General features: G+C 39.1%; 1 protein-coding gene across 3 annotated transcripts in view; it reads left to right on the forward strand.

The window, feature by feature from the left end:
* LOC131026808 (uncharacterized) overlaps positions 1-22061 on the forward strand; it is a 257348-nt gene that overhangs the window by 51835 nt on the left and 183452 nt on the right. For all 3 annotated transcript variants that reach the window (XM_057956786.2, XM_057956787.2, XM_057956785.2), the window contains one exon: positions 18620-18703. In XM_057956786.2, the coding sequence (XP_057812769.1) occupies positions 18620-18703 (84 nt within the window). The remainder of the gene's footprint in view (positions 1-18619; positions 18704-22061) is intronic.

Here is a 22061-nt window from a genome sequence, read left to right on the forward strand (position 1 = left end):
TAAGTATGTGAAAATATAATAACTGGAGGACAAAAATACGTGAGTTCAATAAGCTAATCTACTTCAATGCAAATACGTCCTGACTCAAAGCTTCATTAAAAGAAACTTCCTTGGTAATTCCAAAAGACCTCATGATTTTCCAAATGCAACCAACAACCTAGCAGGAAGTCAGAGCGTTACATAACAAAATCACCCAATGTCAAATGGATACCCCTCAGGACAAAACAAACTAACCTAAAACAAAACACCTAAACTAAAACAAAAACGAAAACAAAACAAAACAAACAAAAACGAAAAAACAACGAAAGCAAACTAAACTAACTATGTACAAGGGAAGGCCTTGGCATTTTTAGGATTGGAAATAATGTTTGAGATATCTCCCATTGACAGGCAACGGGATGTCTTCTCCAGTTAGAGTCTGCAACCTAAATGCATTTTCTCCCAATATCTCTGAAATTTGATAAGGGCCTTTCCAAAGTCTATCAAACTTATCATGTTCTCCTCTTTTCTCATGTGCTTTGTCCCAATACAGGACGAGGTCTGAAATTCGGAACGCCTTGACTCTTGCTTGTCGATCAAACCATCTCTTCACCACTCCTTGGTGTTTAGCAAAGTTCTCTAGCGCTTGATCTCTTTTCTCTTCTAAGTTCATCAACTGTGTCAATCTGGCCTGTACTGCATCAGTGTCTTCCATGTACTCCTGAATGAATCTCAAGGTCGGAATCCTGAGTTGCATGGGGAAGACTGGGTCTTGGCCATAAACTAGAAAATAAGGCGAAATGCCTAATGCGTTCTTTGTTCTGATTCTGTCTGCCCATAAAGCAAATCTCAACTGGATATGCCATTCTCTTGGACTTCTCTCTAATAATTTCTTGATAACACTGAGCAAATTTTTGTTGGTAGATTCTGCTAATCCATTACCCTGAGGATAATAATTTGATGAAAACTTGAGGGTTATCCCGTACTCAAAAGCCCAATTTGAGAATCTCAATGATGTGAACGCCGATCCATTGTCGCAAACCAACGCATAAGGGCATCCAAACCTCGTGATTATGTTCTCCTCTAGAAACTTGATTACAACTTCAGTAGAACAAACCTTAAGTGCCTGTGCCTCTGACCATCTGGTACAATAATCTGTAGCTGTAATGATGTACTTGTGTTGTGCTGAGGATGCGGGGTTAATAACACCGATAAAGTCCATTCCCCATTTAGCAAATGGTCTGGCTTCAATCACCGGATTCAGTGGCATGGCAGGATTTCTTTCTCTAATAGCTGCGACTTGACATGTGTGGCACGTCTTAATGTGATTGAATGTATCTTTAAAAAGCGTAGGCTAGTAATATCTTGCTCTTAGGATCTGGTGAGCTGTGGCGAGGTTGGCTCCATGTCCGGTTCCAAACTTGGAATGGAAATGTTCAATTATCTGCTTTGCTTCGTCTTTGCCAACACATCTCAGGTATACTCCTTCATAGTTTTTGCGGTATAGGACAGATCCTTGAAGCATGTAATGTTGACATTTTAATCTTAATGCTCTTTTCTGTGTAGGTGTCATATGAGCAGGACATCTGTGATTAAGCAAATATGTCACAATATCTTTGTACCATTCATCGTGTGTGACATCCTCTAATTCATAAATTTGTTGGACTAATCCTGGCCCATCCATTGCTAATATTTGCGCCAAAGCTTGTCCTCGGACAAGTTTCATGGGCTGTATCTCAATATCAAATTCTTGGATAATGGCGACCCACTTTCCTCTTCTCTCACCTAATTCATTTTGCATGAGAAGAGTCTTGACTGCCGCATCAGGCACTATTGCATAAATCTTGGCTCTCAGGAGGTAATGTCTGAATTTCTTAACTGCCTTTACTAATGCGTATGCTTGCTTTTCAACATTTGGATATCTGAGTTCCGCATCTTTCAACGGGGTGCTCATGAAAGCAATTGGGTTTTCATCCCTCTCTTCACTTCTTTGGGTGAGAATGGCGGCACAAGTGTAATCGGAAGCGAAGGAATATAAATAAAATGGTTTGAGATAATCAGGACTGATCAACACTGGCGCCTCTGAAATGGCGATCTTTATTTCTTCAAATGCCCTTCTGGCTTGAGGAGTCCATTCAACCTTTGCATCTTTCTTTAACATTTCATTCAATGGCCTGACAATCTCGGCAAATCCGGTAATAAATTTTCGGACGAAGTTGATCTTGCCGAAAAATGATTTGAGCTCTTTCTTGCTTGCTGGCAAATTGATAGTAGATATGGCCTTTACTCTTTCAGGATCAATAGATATTCCTTTCTCTGAAATGACATGTCCTAAAAGCTTTCCTTCTGTGACTCCAAATATGCATTTCTTTGGATTAAGGGAGACACCGTATCTTCTACATCTTTGGAAGACTCTTCTCAAATCGTCCACATGATCTTCTCTCTGTCTGGAAAAAACTGTGATGTCATCCATATATATAATAATACTTTTACCAATTAAATCTCTGAAAGCGATATCCATAGCTCTCTGGAATGTGGCCCCGGCATTTATGAGTCCAAAAGGCATTCTCTTATAGGCAAATGTTCCCCATTTGGTAGTGAAAGCAGTCTTTAGTCGATCTTCAGGTTCGACTAGAACTTGATTGTATCCTGAATATCCGTCTAGGAAAGACATCATCTGTGATCCATTGACGATCTGCAATACTTCATCTAATGATGGGAGCGGATAGTTATCTTTCTCTGACGCTCTGTTGAGATTTCTAAAATCAACACACAATCTGATCTCTCCATTTTTCTTTCTAACAGGTACCAGGTTGGCGACCCACGTCGAGTGTCTTACTGGAAAGATGATTTTAGCTGTGAGTAACTTCTTCACTTCTTGGTATATCAATGGTTCCAACAAAGGATTGATGGGTCTTTGTCTTTGCCTGAATGGCTTGCTTCCTGGCTTCAACGGGATTGTGTGAGTGATAATCGCAGTGTCGTAGGTCTTGAGATCTTCATAGCTCCATGCAATGACGTCTGGGAAGTCCCTCATGTTTTTCAGGATTCCATCTCTTTCAGTCGCTGTGCAGGACTTTCCAATGAAAACATTCTTAATTTGTGTCTCGTCACCTAAATTGATCGCGTCACACATATTGCCTTCTACACTGTGATTCTTCTTTTCTTTCAACTTGTCAGGATCAAAAATCCTTTCTAATTCAACCATTCCTTTTGGAATAGTGTTTGTCTTTAAGTTCAGGACTCCTTCGGCATCGAACTCAGCTTCACCCACTTCATCTTCATCTATGATCTGTGTTAAGAAGACGTCCGTGCTGGTTAGGAAGTCTAGAATGTGCTTGTCGTCTTCGAAAACTTGGAAATTGGTAATGTTATCTAGGACTGAAGGGACTGATATTAACTCGATTGTAAACTTCTTTAATCCTTCCATTGCTAATGGAATCAATGAGCTAGCGGCCTGTGCAAGTGAATTGGCCACTTGATTCTGATGTCTATAAATTGAATTGATATTGAAAGCATCAAAACTTTCAATTAGATCCCAGACTCGATTCCTGTACTTAGTTAGCCTTTTGTCATGGCAAACATATTGCTTCCTGATTTGCCTTATTGCGATTTCTGAATCTCCATATACTTGCAGTATCTTTGCCCCCTTTTGGATGGCTAATAATAATCCCTGAACCAAAGATTCATATTCTGCTACGTTGTTGGTGCAAGGGAACTGCAATCTGTGAGCGGCAAGGTATGTTTCTCCTTTAGGACCAATCAATTCATATCCGGCTCCGGATCCTTGTTTGGACTTAGATCCGTCGAACCTTAATGTCCATATCTGATTTTCTTGTTTTTCTATTTCTGGACTTTCGTGATTTTCATTTGTTGTGTCGGACGAAACTTCATCTTCCACCGATCCCTCGGTCTCTGTAAAACTCTCATTCTCTGAACCTTGAGTTTCTTCTATAATTAGTGTCTGTGGAACTCTTTTATATACTTGTTCCAATGCGGTCTGGCATAAAGCACAAGATAATTCTGAGTGGACGGCATTGTGAATTCTACACCAATTCGGAAGGAGCAAATCTCGGACAGATGCTAGATTGCCAAGTTGCACACTTTGCTGGGTGTTTCTTTGTACGAATCTCCTGAAATTTTCAAACATGCCTTCGTCCTCTTGGTCGGATCCTTGATCGCTTTCAATGACGATCTCAGTTGACTCTATGACTTCTTGCTGAATATTTTCATCTTGTATATCTTGTATCATCAAGATTTCCTCCACTTTGGGCTTGTACGTTCCTAAATCGGACTCTAAAAATAGGACTTCATTGTCTTCCCCATATTCAGTTATCATCAATCTCAACCTTGGGGTGCTATCAATCTTAGTCTGGTTCGGGACTCCTCTCCATGGTAGCCACATGTGTGCGAAATCGGTCGATACATATCCATTCAACTTTCGGGACCAATCTCGACTTAGGAGCATTCCATATGAATCTGGAATATCCACTACTGATATATCTATAAAATTCTGGACCCTTGGGTCTGCGGCCAATTGCATATGAATGTTGTTCAATTCTCCCATGACTGGAACTTCTGTCTTGTCAAGCTGAGTGACTTTTCTCTTGGTAGGTGCGGGAGTTATTCCAAGCCTTTGACAAACAGCCAGGGGCATGACATTGCTTGAGGCTCCGGAATCATAAAGGCAATTGTGTAATAGCTTTCCAAATATTCTGACTGATAACAGGAACGGGGCCGGTTCGTCCTTTCCTTGAGAAGGCCCTGAATTTTCTTCACTTGATTCTTGATGTTTGACTTGATTAATCTTTGAATGATCATCCTTCGTTGAGCTCTCCTCTTTCGAGTGACTGGCTTTGTTTATAAATTTTCCTTTCTTAACAACATCTTTCTTGATTGCGACTTCCTTTTCGGGAAGAACCAAGTTAGTGGTGAGGTTCTCTTTGACTGTAGGCTGAGCTTTCTTGGTCTCGCCTCTTTTGAGTAATACTTTTCCTTCCAACATATCTTCCTTTTTAGCTGGGAAGGTTATAGTTTGAACCATGCACTCATTTTGTTCGGGTTGTTCTTGAGAATCGGCCTCCTTCTGAGTCACATTGATAGTGGCTTGAACATTTGACCTTGTTGCACTAGGTTCACTCAAACTGTTGATCACCGCCTCTTTAATTTCAGACACTTTGAGCAACTCATAGAGTGGTAAACTTACCTTGACTTTCTTAAGTTCATCTATCACCAAGGCGGCCAATCTTTTCATTTCATTGCCAGCGGGAGGTGAAATATTTCTTTGTCTGTATTCTTGAGTGTTTTGCGGGTACTCTGGAACATTGCTGGCTTGGGGATCTGGCGGAGTTGAAAAATTGTTTGGGGGAATCGATGTTGTTAAAGGTTCAGGATTCCTCTGATTCCTGTGATAAACTCTTTGGTTCACTCCTCCTGATGATTGATGGAACACTTCCTTTATTCCCTCTACTAGGACACTGTCGTTCAATGGTGGGAAATAGTATTCTGAATCCTCTACAGGTCCATTTGCAGATGCTGGCGGAAACTGAGATCCTGGTGGCACCATCGGTCCATTGGCCGATTCTGGAGGAAATCTCCCATTTTGCACTTGATTAATTTCTTCTTGTGAATATCTGCAGGTTTCAACGATCATGGCTTGACCATACTGCGTGGTTGGAACAATTTCGTACCCTGTGGTGGGAGGATTTTCAGGTGGATTGGTGGTACGCATTTCCTGTTGGAAAATGTTGGCTGCAATTTTGAATTCAGGACACTGTAACTCGGAATGCTGGTTCGTATTGTGGAGTCTGCACCAACTGGACAAGGCTGCCTCGGCTAAAAACACTTTGCTTGAAGAGGGGTTCTCTTGACTTTGCGCGTTTGGTGGATTGTCCAAAGGCGTCACCACATTCCCATTGTTTGGAGCTGTATTCCATGGTCTTCTTTGGAAACCTTGATTATTATTTCCTTGATAATTGTTTCTGAATCCTTGATTATTGTTTCCTTGGAAATTTTGGTTGTGATTGATCCTTTGCATGCTCTGGAGTTGATTATTCTGATTCCTCAAATGGGTGACCTCAGTTGATAACTTCTTGACTTGTTCAATCAGCTCTTTCATTTCGTCTTTCTCTTCTTGTGTCCTTGACGAATTTGTAGCATTTTGCAGGTACACAGGTTGAGCGGGTGGGGCTTGAGAAATTGGAGCTCCTGGGTGAAGGACCAACTGATTTGCCGGCTGTACGTTTGGATATGTCGCTTGCGGGATTGGATTCATGACTGGAGTTTGGTTGGCCAAGGCTGTGCCAACTGCTTGCATCTGGTTAGGTGCTGCGACGGGTCCCATATGTAGTAGTGGTCCAGTGATGTTTTGTCCCATGTGCTTACTCACTTCAATGGCTCTTGTATAGGCCGCATTTAGATCATTCGGAGTTGGATGTGTCCTTACGAACATAGCTGTGAGATGATCTAAGGCTCCATAGTAAATTTCCCTTGGATCTGCAATAAGATAAGGAGGACGTAACATTGTGTATGCTCGGTGAAATCTGTCGTTGAAGGAAGTAATAGGTTCATGCTCTCTCCTTCGAACCTCAACAAACTGTCTGTATAACTCTGCTGGTGTAGTTGGGATGCCAAATTTAGCAATGAATGCGTCTTTCATCGCGTCCCAAGTCCTGATGGACCCTGTAGGCAAATGACTAAACCAAAAGTATGCCTCTTCTCCCAATGAGTAGGGAAAAAGCCTACATGCCACATCTCCATATTCAATTTGTCTGTTATGAAGAAGGTCCTCGAACATCTTGATGTGATCTTCTGCCGTGCGATGGAAATCACTAACATTGAACTTGGAACAAAAGTGTTCTGGATTCTTCAGCATATCATGATAAACTGCAAATTCCAACGGTGATGGATTGTTGACTAGCCACGTCGCACCATTAAGTACATGAGGAGGAGGAGGTGGAGGTGGAGCACGATGAGCCATTGTATTCCTTGAAACTGAACTTGATGAATTAGCTTGGCTCTTTGTTTGTGAAATTGCCTGGATACTAGATTGGATCGCCGCTTGGACTTGTTCTTGAAGAACTTGTGATGACTCAGGAGATCCTTCCAATCTTAGTTCGAACTCTTTGGGAGTGTCCTCTCTCTTAGCTCGCTTTGCTTTGGAAGTAAACTGAAGTTCGCTTAGATCTTTGATGCCTGGTGTGGACCTCAACAACCTTTGATGTTTCTCGGGCGAGAATGAACCAATTCGATCCAGCGTGAAGTCTTGCAAGGATTATTGTGGGTTCCTTTGATTGCGAAGATTCCTAGCTATGACCCTTTGATGTTCTTCAGCTCTCTCTTCCTCTTGCTCTAGGATGATTCTGACTCTGTTATATTCGACTTGACTTCTCCTTGTGTTCCAAGCTACTTGATTCAATTGGGAAATGATGTCTTCTTGGGTATTGCCTACTTGCAAATTGGGTTGTACTACTTGATTCAGTCCTTCATTCGGCAACACCATCGTACTTCATAATCATGTTTGCAATGTTTTTCCCTTTTCAAAATCCTCGGACTTCGAACTTCGGAAACTAAGAGCCCTCCTTCTAGCGCCAATTCTGTTGACGTGTATTTTGTACACAATCATACACAGAATAACATAACAATAGGCATCTTATCCTCTCTTGAGAAAATAGTCTCTAACTGCTGAAGATTCGCGTAAAGGATCAGTTAGGTAGACTCCAAGGTTCTTTGATGTAGGGTCTCTACGTGTGGACAAGCTCCAGTGGTATGATGTGATTTGCTGGAATCACAAGGGGACTTACATTGAACTTCCGATCTGCTTTGCTGGACACAGGCTCTTACTAACTTAGATTAAAAAAAATGGAAAAAGGATAAGGGCGAAGAGAGGATCTAATCCTAATACTAAGAATGTAGGAGCAATGATTTGATTTTTGATGAAACTCTAACTAGGTCTTGTTTTGACATCAATGGAACATCTACACAAGGCTAGTGCGATCTTCTAAGGAAGCTTTATGATGTTCAAATCATCACCGCAGGCATAGATACCATCCAAGTTGATGCATATCAATGAAGAGGCAACAATTTGAAATTGAGCTTAGGCTGAATGATCCAGTTGACTACGCAAGGCAAGTCTGCAATCAACAAACTGCTAGTAGTATGGATATACGAATTCCATCATCAATTAATCACATTTCCTCCATTCATCTAATCATCTACCATCTAAGATTGAAGACTTAACAAGAAACCATGCAAATTGCAAGAAAACGACATATTTCACCATTACTTCAATGAAAATGGAGTTTGTTTACAATCAATGGCAACAATTTCTTGCCTTGTCCTCCTATTCTACTCTCTAACTACTAACTACTTTCAACTATTTCTAACTATCTCTCTCTAATTCTCTCTAATTATTAGCCTTTACAAATGAAATGCCTGGGCTTATATAGTGCCCACAATACAATTTGATGGCTTAGATCAATTCAAGATCAATGGCCAAGATTTTACAATGAAAACCCTAATTAGGGTTTGTTACAACCATTACATAACATTTAATGCTTGACCAATGATAAAATTGTATTGCTTGGACACATGTCCCTTCTAGAAAAATCGACCAATGGATAGCCGGGGTAGGTACATCGGAGTTTGTGCCACCTTCCATGAGTTAAGTACATTGAATCTGGACATGCTGAGATGGACCTCACTGATTGGAGACGTGATGACTAGGATGCCACCTCATCTGACACTTGTAACTTTGGTAAATATTCAACTTGATGTTGTTGAGAAGCTTGCTTTAATTAATTCATCTGGAATTATTTGCTTCTTCAACGAGCCCTTGTTCTAACTCCTTGCGTCATTGATGTGCAGGAAGATGATGTACCTCGCCTTGGAACGCTGGATTGAAAGAGGTTGCCCATGTCTTGGCTTGATCGTCCTGGCGAAGACCGTCCTGGCGAAGACCGTCCTTGATCCGGCTTGATTTTTCTTGATGAGATCTCCATTTGATGCCTACACAACATTTCAAAATTAGTAACATGATTTTGCAATATAAATTAGAGAGCAAATTTTAGGAAACTTAATGATAAGTCCTTTATTAATCATTTCCTAAAAAAGACGATTGAGCTAAGGAAAAACAAAATTCCAAAATTCAAAATTAAGGAAATGACGATGAACAATTCAAAATCAAGACAATAAAACCAATATCGCCATACCTCAGGAGAGAGCTAACTCTAGAATGCAAATGAGAAAAAATTTGCCTAGGCAAAATTGACGTATAGATAGTCTTCAACGTGATTTTTCTTCAAAATGACAACTTCGCCACCTTTGATATGTCCTTGGCAAGTTCGCTCAAGTGAGATTAAGTTCGCACCACCTTTGGATAGATGTTTCGCCTTGGATAAAACTAGTGCCTTCTTTTGTTTTGAAATGAAATTCGCTCCTTCAAACACACTCGCACTCCCTTGATGATGTTTGCGCCTTCCTTGACAAGACCCGCACCTTGAAGATAATTTCGCACTTCTCCCTTTGAGATCGCATGAAAAATGATAATGTGAAAATAATGATTCTCACCTCCCTTTATAGCGCTCATCTCACAATTACCACCTTAGGCCGACTTGATAATTAATAATGCAAATTTAAAATAAACTTAAAAGGCCGACCTTCAAAAACAAATAAATACCAAGCGCTCCTTTTGATTTTTAATGATTAATTAATAATTAATTAAATGCCTTTATCATTTAAATTGACAAATTCGATTTTTACAAGGCAAAATAATTAATTAACATTAAGCGCAATATTTAAATGCTATTTTTAATAAAATATCGATTTTGTTAGCATTTAAATAAATTTAAAAAATGTGTTTTAAGCGCCAAAATGAAAAAGTGAGAAGATACGTACCTCATCGCCCTGGTCCCTGACTGAGAGACAGGAGCGATCCATCAATTTGGTCATGATTCTTGCAATTTTTACGTCCAAGGTCCTTATTTCCACGTTGGAATTGCCATTTTCGCTAGGTCCTTTGAGCTTAATTGACTTGTTCTTGCAAATGAATATCCTTTAGATATGATATCGCCCTGGTCCCTTGGAGAGGGACAGGAGCGATCTCCATTGTTTCTCCTTGATCTTGCATCTTTGAACTTCAATCTTCATTGTGGGGACAAACAACGTTATTCCTTCATTCCTTTCTCATTTCACTTGAATTTTACAAGGCGCTTTGATGTTTAGAAGATCATCGCCCTGGTCCCTTGGAGAGGGACAGGAGCGATCCTTGTGTCCTAGCTCAAATTTGCAAACTTTTGATCTTCGTTCTTCGTTCATTGCCTTCCAAAGGACGTCCTCGATCTTGCCCACCCTTGCATTGTCTTGATTTTGTCGGAACATGAGTGTTTTAGTAAAAATCGCCTTGGTCCTTGTCCAAAGGACAGGAGCGATATAGCCTCTTGGTACAAATTGGTGATCGTTTGACGTTTGAAGCCTTTGGTATATCACCTTCGAAGGACGCCTTAGACCTTTTATCACCTTGCAAAACATTGACTCAACGTGATTTTTGTATGAATTAGCCAATATATTCAACATCGCTCTGGTCCCTTCCTGAGGGACAGGAGCGAATTTCAAGATTTTGAGCTTGTCTTTGCCTTTTTCAACTTGCCATTGTCTTCATTGGGTAAAACGTGGTCCCTTGATCCTCCTCAATCACTTGATGCGTGATAAACTTTCAAAATTTAGAGCCTTTATACAAATTTCGCTCTGGTCCCTTCCTGAGGGACAGGAGCGAACTGGGAGTCTTAGTGCAAATCTTTCAATGTGACGAGCTTTGTAACTTGTTGCTTGATGGAAATGCCTTGAGACGTCCTTGCCACCTTGTTCTTCGCCTTGGAGTGGTTTTGAACTTGAAGAAAAGGCAACATACTTATTGTATCGCCCTGGTCCCTTGGAGAGGGACAGGAGCGATATAGCCTCTATGTTCAACTTGATGATCATTTTACATTCGAAATCTTGGTGCATCACCTTTTAATCAAGCCATGGACCCTCTATGATCTTGCAAAACCTTGACCTCACGTAAATTTCGCATGAATTGGCCAATATATCCAATATCGCTCTGGTCCCTTCCTGAGGGACAGGAGCGAACTTCAAGTTTTTGAGCTTGTCCTTGCGTTCTTCAACTTGCCATTACCTTCAATGCGTGAAATGACGTCCCTTGATTCCTCTTGGTGGCTTGATACTTGTTAAACTTTCAAAATCTTGGTCTTTATGGAAATTTCGCTCTGGTCCCTTCCTGAGGGACAGGAGCGAATTAGGATATTTTAGAGCAAATCCCTCAATGTGGCGATCCTTGTAACTTTGTGCTTGATGGAGATGCTTCGAAACGTCCTTGGTACCTTGTTCTTCGCCTTGGAGTGTCCTGATCTTGGAGGGACGGCAATATAATCATCATATCGCCCTGGTCCCTTGGAGAGGGACAGGAGCGAATTTGTACTTGTAGTCTCCATCACACTTCATCACCTTCGAAAATTATATTCAACGGATTCGCAATGCCTCCTTTCATTCATTCATGCCTTGAGATCGGTTGAAATTTGGCGAGAAAATCATCTACAACAAAAATCGCTCTGGTCCCTTCCTGAGGGACAGGAGCGAACTTAAGCATTTTGGTCCCTTGTTGGCGTTTCATAATCTTCAATTTATCTTCAATGAGTTCATTTTACCTCTTTTCTTGCCTTTGAACGTAAAATTTGCTTGATCTTTGCCCAGATCGTATCTTATGAAGAATTTCGCTCTGGTCCTTCAGTGAGGGACAGGAGCGAATTTGACCCTCTAGGCAAAAACTTCATCATTTCATCGTTTTTGATCAAGTCTGGATGCTCTATCATGCTCATTTCGTCCTTCACCATGCCTTTGATGTCTCGATTTGTCCAAACAAGGTCAGGAATGGCTCAACTAAGCATTTTCGCTCTGGTCCCTTGGTGAGGGACACGAGCGATTCGCCTTGGTCCCTTGGAGAGGGACAGGAGCGCTTTTCGCTCTGGACCCTTGGAGAAGGACACGAGTGAAATTTGACTTTTCGCACTCTCAATCAGGATAAATTTGATGGAATATAACATTTAAGTATAAGTGAAGAAAGATAGAAGGAAATGTCACTTATACTTTAAGTTATATTCCATATATACTTTCAGGATGTTTGAGAGTGGTTTCAGACCTCCAGGAGTTATATTGCACAATCTAGTTTTTGGAGGTTTTTTCAGTTTCCAGACTTAGTCAAATTTCAGGATCAGGACATTCCTGACTTAGCCAAATTTCAGGATCAGGACCTTACTCAAGCCGGACATGTTATCCTGTTGATCTCCCTGACAGCGCTTCAAGTTATATTCATTTGATAAAATGCACCCCTTTGGACCTTTTCACATCGTCAAGACGTTAAAATCTTGCAAGGACAAAGCAAAATTGGATTTGTAGCTCCGGTCCTTCACTGAGGGACAGGAGCGATTTTTCTCCTGGAAGCATTTCTGTGCTCATGAAAATCTTCAATTTATATTCAATGGAAAGATCTCGCCTTTCTCCATCACTTCCAATTCGTAATTCATCTGGATTCTGCAGGAATAGTAAGATATTTGAAAACGAGCTCCCGTCCTTCACTGAGGGACAGGAGCGATTTTGCTCCTACAGGCCAAAATAACATGATTTTTCACATTTTAACACTTCACAAGGCGAAAACAAATCATTTCCAATGCCCAGGATCAAAAATCAAAAAAGTCAAAATTTGGTCAAAAATATTCAATCGGACAAAAAATTCACATTTCACCTTCAACACTTAGACAAATTTAAGCTCTGCATCAACATTCCAATTGAAAATTAGACCATTCTGGCGAATTCATTGCATTCAAAATTTGCATTCTAGAAAAGGAAATTCAAAAAGCTCCCAAAACCTGACTGGATTTTGGTCCGAAAAGACGGTAATTAGAACCCTAAGGCTTGACCCTAAATCCAGACAACTAACAAACTAACAAAACCCTAAAAAAGCAAAGCGAAAACGAACAAAAAACATGGGTCCCCATTTGCAATGGGGCGATGTGTGAAAACGTCACAACATCTTGTTGACGTGTATTTTGTACACAATCATATACAGAATAAAATACCTAAAGGCATCTTCTCCTCTCTTGAGAAAATAGTCTCTAACTGCTGAAGATTCGCGTAAAGGATCAGTTAGGTAGACTCCAAGGTTCTTTGATGTAGGGTCTCTACGTGTGGATAAGCTCCAGTGGTATGATGTGATTTGCTGGGATCACAAGGGGACTTACATGTGATGATTGAACTTCCGATCTGCTTTGCTGGACACAGGCTCTGACTAACTTAGATTTGAAAAAAATGAAAAAGGATAAGGGTGAAGAGAGGATCTAATCCTAATACTAAGAATGTAGGAGCAATGGCTTGATTTTTGATGAAACTCTAACTAGATCTTGTTTTGACATCAATGGAACATCTACACAAGACTAGTGCGATCTTCTAAGGGAGCTTTATGATGTTCAAATCATCACCGCAGGCATAGATACCATCCAAGTTGATGCATATCAATGAAGAGGCAACAATTTGAAATTGAGCTTAGGCTGAATGATCCAGTTGACTACGCAAGGCAAGTCTGCAATCAACAAACTGCTAGTAGTATGGATATACGAATTCCATCATCAATTAATCACATTTCCTCCATTCATCTAATCATCTACCATCTAAGATTGAAGACTTAACAAGAAACCATGCAAATTGCAAGAAAACGACATATTTCACCATTACTTCAATGAAAATGGAGTTTGTTTACAATCAATGGCAACAATTTCTTGCCTTGTCCTCCTATTCTACTCTCTAACTACTAACTACTTTCAACTATTTCTAACTATCTCTCTCTAATTCTCTCTAATCTTTTTACAAATGAAATGTCTGGGCTTATATAGTGCCCACAATACAATTTGATGGCTTAGATCAATTCAAGATCAATGGCCAAGATTCAACAATGAAAAACCCTAATTAGGGTTTGTTACAACCATTACATAACATTTAATGTTTGACCAATGATAAAATTGTATTGCTTGGACACATGTCCTCTCTAGAAAAATCGACCAATGGATCGCCGGGGTAGGTACATCGGAGTTTGTGCCACCTTCCATGAGTTAAGTACATTGAATTTGGACATGCTGAGATGGACCTCACTGATTGGAGAAATGATGACTAGGATGCCACCTCATCTGACACTTGTAACTTTGGTAAATATTCAACTTGATGTTGTTGAGAAGCTTTCTTTAATTAATTCATCTAGAACTATTTTGCTTCTTCAACGAGCCCTTGTTCTAACTCCTTGCGTCCTTGATGTGCAGGAAGATGATGTACCTCGCCTTGGAACGCTGGATTGAAAGAGGTCGCCCATGTCTTGGCTTGATCGTCCTGGCGAAGACCGTCCTGGCGAAGACCGTCCTTGATCCGGCTTGATTTTTCTTGATGAGATCTCCATTTGGTGCCTACACAACATTTCAAAATTAGTAACATGATTTTGCAATATAAATTAGAGAGCAAATTTTAGGAAACTTAATGATAAGTCCTTTATTAATCATTTCCTAAAAAAGACGATTGAGCTAAGGAAAAACAAAATTCCAAAATTCAAAATTAAGGAAATGACGATGAACAATTCAAAAAAATAAGACAATAAAACCAATATCGCCATACCTCAAGAGAGAGCTAACTCTAGAATGCAAATGAGAAAAATTTGCCTAGGCAAAAATCAAAATTTAAAGCCTTTGACTTGATCTTGAAGGATAATGAACGTCCTCTTTATTAATTCGCCACCCTTGGAATCTTTGATGTGTTCTTCAATGCCTTGGACAAGTTCGCACTTCCTTGGATAGTACTAACGCCTTCCTTTGGATATAAATTCGCACCTCCTAGCTTGAAATGAAATTCGCACCACCTTGAACACAACTTCGCACTTCTCCCTTTGTCTTCCTTAAATCGCACTTGAGATGATAAAAATGATAATGTGAAAATAAAAATCTTTCACCTCCCTTATATAAGCGCCTCTCATCATCCACCCTAAGGCCGACTTTTGTGAAATAAAGCAATTTTTAAACGATTTTAATTAAATAATAAAGGCCGACCTCCCTATCTAAGCGCTCCTCTTGATTTTTATTAATTAATAAATAATTAATTAAATGCCTTTATCATTTAAATTGACAAATTCGATTTTTACAAGGCAAAATAATTAATTAACATTAAGCGCAATATTTAAATGCTATTTTTAATAAAATATCGATTTTGTTAGCATTTAAATAAATTTAGAAAAATGTGTTTTAAGCGCCAAAATGAAAAAGTGAGAAGATACGTACCTCATCGCCCTGGTCCCTGACTGAGAGACAGGAGCGATCCATCAATTTGGTCATGATTCTTGCAATTTTTACGTCCAAGGTCCTTATTTCCACGTTGGAATTGCCATTTTCGCTAGGTCCTTTGAGCTTAATTGACTTGTTCTTGCAAATGAATATCCTTTAGATATGATATCGCCCTGGTCCCTTGGAGAGGGACAGGAGCGATCTCCATTGTTTCTCCTTGATCTTGCATCTTTGAACTTCAATCTTCATTGTGGGGACAAACAACGTTATTCCTTCATTCCTTTCTCATTTCACTTGAATTTTACAAGGCGCTTTGATGTTTAGAAGATCATCGCCCTGGTCCCTTGGAGAGGGACAGGAGCGATCCTTGTTTTTTCTCCATTTTGAGCTCAAGTTGGTAACGTTTAACCTTGGTTCATTGTTTATTGCCTTCGAAATAACGTCCTTTACCTCGTCCATCCTCGCCTTGCCTTGACTTTGAAGGAGTATGAGTGTTTTTGATGAAATCGCTTTGGTCCTTGTCCAAAGGACAGGAGCGATATAGACTCCTTAGCTTGATTGATAATGTTTGGACGTTCAAAACTCTTGCATGTCATCCTCAAAAGACGTCTTGAACCCTTTACAACCTTGTGAAGCCTTGACTCAACGTAATTCTTGCATGAATTGATCAATATACTCAATATCGCTCTGGTCCCTTCCTGAGGGACAGGAGCGAAGTTCAACATTGTGAGCTTGTTCTTGTTTTTATCAACTTGCAATTATCTTCAAGGTGTGTAATGACGTCCTTTCGATCCTCTTGGTAGCTTAACACTTGCTTGTCTTTTGAAATCGATGCCTTAATGGAAATATCGCTCTGGTCCCTTCCCATGGGACAGGAGCGATCTGGGGCCTTAGAGCGCAAATCCTTCCAACGTGACGACCTTGATGCTTGTGTTCGATTGAAAATGCCTTGAAACGTCCCTCGCCACCTTGTCTTGACTTGTGTCGACCTTGAACTTTGGAGGAACGACCTTGAACTTGCGTAGGAAGTATCATCACCATTGTATCGCCCTGGTCCCTTGGAGAGGGACAGGAGCGAACTTGCTCTTGTGGTCTTTATTTCACTTTGCCAGCTTCCAAATTTATCTTCAACGGTTTCGTAATGTCCCCTTTCATTCGTCCATGCCTTGGAATTCATTGTAACTTGGCAAGAAATTCATCTTAGACAAAAATCGCTCTGGTCCCTCCCTGAGGGACAGGAGCGAACTTAAGCATTTTGGTCCTTTGTTGACGTTTGATAATCTTCAATTTGTCTTCAACGGGTTCGATTGACCTCCTTTCTTGCCTTCGAACATAAAATTTGCTTGATCTTTGCCCAGATCGTACCTTATGAAGAATTTCGCTCTGGTCCTTCAGTGAGGGACAGGAGCGAATTTGACCCTCTAGGCAAAAACTTCATCATTTCATCGTTTTTGATCAAGTCTGGATGCTCTATCATGCTCATTTCGTCCTTCACCATACCTATGATGTCTCGATTCGTCCAAACACGGTCAGGAATAGCTCAAATAAGTATCATCGCTCTGGTCCCTTGGTGAGGGACACGAGCGATTCGCCTTGGTCCCTTGGAGAGGGACAGGAGCGCTTTTCGCTCTGGACCCTTGGAGAAGGACACGAGCGAAATTTGACTTTTCGCACTCTCTATCAGGACACGAGCGAAGTATAAGTGACATTTCCTTCTATGTTTCTTCTTTCTTATACTTTAAGTTATATTCCATATATACTTTCAGGATGTTTGAGAGTGGTTTCAGACCTCCAGGAGTTATATTGCAAAATCTAGTTTTTGGAGGTTTTTCAGTTTCCAGACTTAGTCAAATTCAGGATCAGGACATTCCAGACTTAGCCAAATTTCAGGATCAGGACCTTACTCAAGCCGGACATGTTATCCTGTTAATCTCCCTGACAGCGCTTCAAGTTATATTCATTTGATAAAATGCACCCCTTTGGACCTTTTCACATCGTCAAGACGTTAAAATCTTGCAAGGACAAAGCAAAATTGGATTTGTAGCTCCGGTCCTTCACTGAGGGACAGGAGCGATTTTTCCCCTGGAGGCATTTCTGTGCTCATGAAAATCTTCAATTTATATTCAATGGAAAGATCTCGCCTTTCTCCATCACTTCCAATTCGTAATTCATCTTGACCCTGCAGGAATAGTAAAATATTTGAAAACGAGCTCCCGTCCTTCACTGAGGGACAGGAGCGATTTTTGTTCCTACAGGCCAAAATAACATGATTTTACACATTTTATCACTTCACACATTTTATCACTTCACAAGGCGAAAACAAATCATTTGAGATGCCTAGGATCAAAAATAAAAAATGTCAAAATTTGGTCAAAAATATTCAATTGGACAAAAATTCACATTTCATCTTCAACACTTAGACAAATTTAAGCTCTGCATCAACATTCCAATTGAAAATTAGACCATTCTGGCGAATTCATTTCATTCAAAATTTGCATTCTAGAAAAGGAAATTCAAAAAAGCTCTCAAAACTGACTGGATTTTGGTCCGAAAAGACGGTAATTAGAACCCTAAGGCTTGACCCTAAATCCAGACAACTAACAAACTAACAAAACCCTAGAAAAAGCAAAGCGAAAACGAGCAAAACGAGCAAAAAAACATGGGTCCCCATTTGCAATGGGGTGATGTGTGAAAACGTCACAACAGTGGATGACGGGTGGCAGGGGCATACATTCCCTTGAACATTTTTAGTGTATGGAAGAGTAAGAGCAATTATGGTTCGCCCTTTTTGCCTTTTTTGAAAGGGTTTCTTTTAGTCATGCTTGATCGGTGGGTTGCTGAAAGTGAGGAGTTGACTGAAAATATGTCCTAAATAAATGAGACATAGATATCTAGTCTAATGTTGGTAGAGCTTGTCATTTTCAGAGTAGGCTCTATAATTGCATATGGTTATTAAAGATATTAATTTAGCGTATAGAGGACAAGGAGCAGATATGTTGGCACTTATTTTCTATTTTAAAAGGGTTTCTTTTAGTTTTAACAATGCTTTCTTGGTAAATGAGGGTAAAATGCATGTGTAGATCTGATGAATAGGGTACACCAATAATTGAGAAACCATTTGCATAAAATATTTTAAAATTCATCATTACTCAAATGAACAGGGCAAGCTAATATTTGAGAAACTGTTTCTAGAAAATATTTGAAACTTATTTTTTATTTCCTTTTTTGAGTGTCAGTAATTGTAAAAAACAAAAACTGAAATCGTTGAATTTCTTTAGGCTATATATGCATGGCGTGGAGCAAATGCGGCTCATATGCAGTATACACTAGAACGAGACTTTCCTAACATCACCACTTTCAAGGTATTTGGCAATCGTTTAGATTTATTTTTTAATTATGAAGTATGTTAAGTTCTAGCAATTTAGATGTTTCACAGTTCAATTTATATGACATATTCCTTTTTGACTTAATATTTTAGATACATCTACATTTTTGAGAAGCTTTTGAAGAAATATTGCTGTGATACAATCTTTTGGGAAGTAATCAATTATTTAGCTATCATTTTTGTACCTCTGTTATCTATTATTTTTTACTGTTAAAAGGGCAGAATGCAATTTTTAATAATGTAGTTTTGAATTCCTACATATACTCCAAGATGATTTATAAGTTGAATTTTTTTTGGAGTAATGGGAGCTTCCATAATGGTTTTAGTTAGATGTTCTTATTTATGTGAATTCGCACTACATTTGAGAATTGATTATACATGAGATCTTGTTTTAATGACTCTTTTGAAATAATAGTAATTTGGATTAGGTCTTGAGAGGGCAAGCTTTGAGGTGCCTTGGGAGACAACTAGTCAATCCTCCATTGTTGTATTGTTATCACTCTCTTTTGGATTTGGCTTTACTTTGTACTGTTTGCTTCTCTTGGTTTCTTTGTTCTCTTTCTTGTTTTTTCCGAGTTAGGGGTTTTTTAATTGGGGTTTAGGTCTTCCCTTTTAGTTGATTTTTTTGTTGTATTTCTTTATTCCTTCGGGTTTGAGTTGATTGTTGAGTCTCTCACTCTCATTTGGGTTCCTTGCTCATATTGCGGTTTTCATTGCGATTGTGTGGGCTTTGTGAAGCCGACAGATTTGGACCCAACTTCCAGAATGATGTTAATGTTAATAATGGCAGCAAGGTAGAGGAGATTGATAAGAAATCCTACAAGAATGCTTTTTGAGATGGTAGAGAAGAGCTACTGATGGAAGCAAAGTTCAGGGTGCTGGAAGATGGAATGGGAGAATTTGGAGGAGGTGTGGAAAGTGGAGAAGAAATCGGTAAGCCTTCTCCTTGCCCTCCAAAAACTGTTGTTCTTGAACCTAATGAAGATATGTTAGTTGCTATTATCAAGGAAGAAGATACAATTAAACCTGTTGGTCTTTTCTTTGCTGCAATGGATAGAGATAATCTTCCCTCGAGGAAATTTTTTAATGATTAAATTTCCAATATTTGAGGGAAAAAACTAGGGATCCATGTTTCTTGAGCAGGATAATGCAAAAGATTTTGTTTGTTGTTTTTTATAAATCATTGTATGCAGAAAAGAGCAATAAGTTAAGAAAATTGGAATGTTGAAAATTCAATATTTAAGGTTGTCGGTTGGTCTCCCAATGTTATGAATGAAGAAGTCATGGCATGTACAGTCCTCCAATATGGGTTATATAGAAAAATCACCCACCCTAGCTGTGTGTTTTTATTCCTAAGGTTTTGCAATGATTAGGTAAAGTCCTTCAAATTGAAGAGACAAGGGCCACTCTTCCCCATATGGATGCTATGGTTCTTATTTCTTTTGGCACTTGCGATATACTTCTCAGAAAAAATTGGAATTAATGAGTCGACATACTTTTTTTTCAAAATCAAACTTTGAGGAGGATTGGGTGCATGTTTTCTTTGGAAATAAGAAGGGCCTTAGAAAAGAGTTTGCCCTGAAATTAAGAAGACAAATAAAAGGAGAAATCCCAAATTCAAAGAATATAGTGTAATGAAACCTTCTTCGGCCTAGGCGTTTAGGGAGATATTATTAGTCTATTTTATTCTCATAGGCTAGTTTGGACAATGAAGAAGGGAATATTTTATTTAATTAGATTAAGTTGCCTTAAGTTGCGGGTGACTTGTTTTTAATTAATTTTTGTAAAGTGACTAAGTAAAAAGAAAAAATAAAATAAAGTCACTTTATGTAGGCTGGAAGGTTATTATTTTAATAAAGTTGAATTTGAAAATATTACCTTTCGAAAGTTCTTTTAGACGTTATAAAAGGGGAACGAAGGAGCTCATTTTCATATCTTGGACATTTTTCTTTCTCATTGTAAAGTTTGAACTCCAAGATCAACTTCAAACCTTAGGATGAAAACCCTAGTGGTATTTGGCTTTGGAGATGAAAGATTTCTTCTTAGTCATATCTATGGTGGGTTGACTTACGATTTGTTAGTTCCCAAATCAGCAGATTCACTAAAAGATATGCCAAGTCTTCTCCTAAGTTTTAGTGCTGGATCTGGCCAATGAATAGGATTCAACAGAAGGTTGAGATCCTTTGCACTTCATGCTCTGCAAAACCTGGGTGGGTATCTTTCATTTTACATAATTTTCGAGTATTCAAGACATTAAGTAATGATGTAACAGCTTATAAACTTCACACAAAATAACAATGGTTTGTGTGATTACATTCGTGACTAATTTATTCTTTATTTTCCGTAAAAGCATTCGCATGAAGTGAAACAAAAAAAAAAACTAAGCAAAAAGTAGGAAATGGAAATACCTTTCAAATTTAGACCTGTTTGCTTTAGGGAGTGCACAAAAATATACTAGATTGATGCCTTATCCATAACAGAGTCAAGATGAAATAATCTAGATGATAATAGCAAAACCACACAATTAGTAACCATTAAATCATTGTTGCCTTATGACAAAGAAGCTTTTCATGGACATAGAAGTAATCTCCTTACAAATCCTGAAACATAACACGATATCCTTAGCGTTTAATTGAGAGCAAATTTTAACTTGCCTCTTAAACAAAAGCTATCAACCAAACACTTATTTCAGCAAATGTGCAACAAAAATCATAGTAATCCTTGATTATTTTGATTAAAAAGGCAAAGCATACATTCAAGAGACACTATCATATGACATTTCACATCCTAGCTACAAACTAATTTGCTTGCCATTATCAAAAATATCAGATTACAACATTCTGAAATTGAAATTTTAAGAAAAACCAAACCCTAGCATATCCATTTTGTACAAGAAATCACATTATACAAAAATTGGTATCTAGAATTGATCAGAACCAAAGAATGGAACCCAACTAACAAAGAAGTAGAGGAAGAATAAATAGAAAAAGAGAGCCCTAGAATAAATCTGAATTTGGCATCTGGCACATCTTCCTCCTCTGATCTTTAATCGTAAAAATTACTCTCCTCTCTGGTGTGCAACACTTGGCATATTCATCTTCAGCTGCCCCTTGCCTACAACTGAAAATTTGTCTTTATTTGCCCCACCTACAAGCTTGCGGGCTGTTTTAGATCCCATACAGTCCCTCTCGCGGGGCACAGGGGACTTCTTTAAATCTTTATTGCTAAATTGTTGGAACATCTAGGAAGTTCCAACATGTATGAGTGCAGGCAGAATGCTCTTTTGCGAACTAACATCTTGCATGTCATATGCTTTCCGCTTCCCTAGATCGTTG

Source organism: Cryptomeria japonica, chromosome 1 (assembly GCF_030272615.1).
Source record: "Cryptomeria japonica chromosome 1, Sugi_1.0, whole genome shotgun sequence".
In the NCBI taxonomy this organism is placed as follows: Eukaryota; Viridiplantae; Streptophyta; class Pinopsida; order Cupressales; family Cupressaceae; genus Cryptomeria; species Cryptomeria japonica.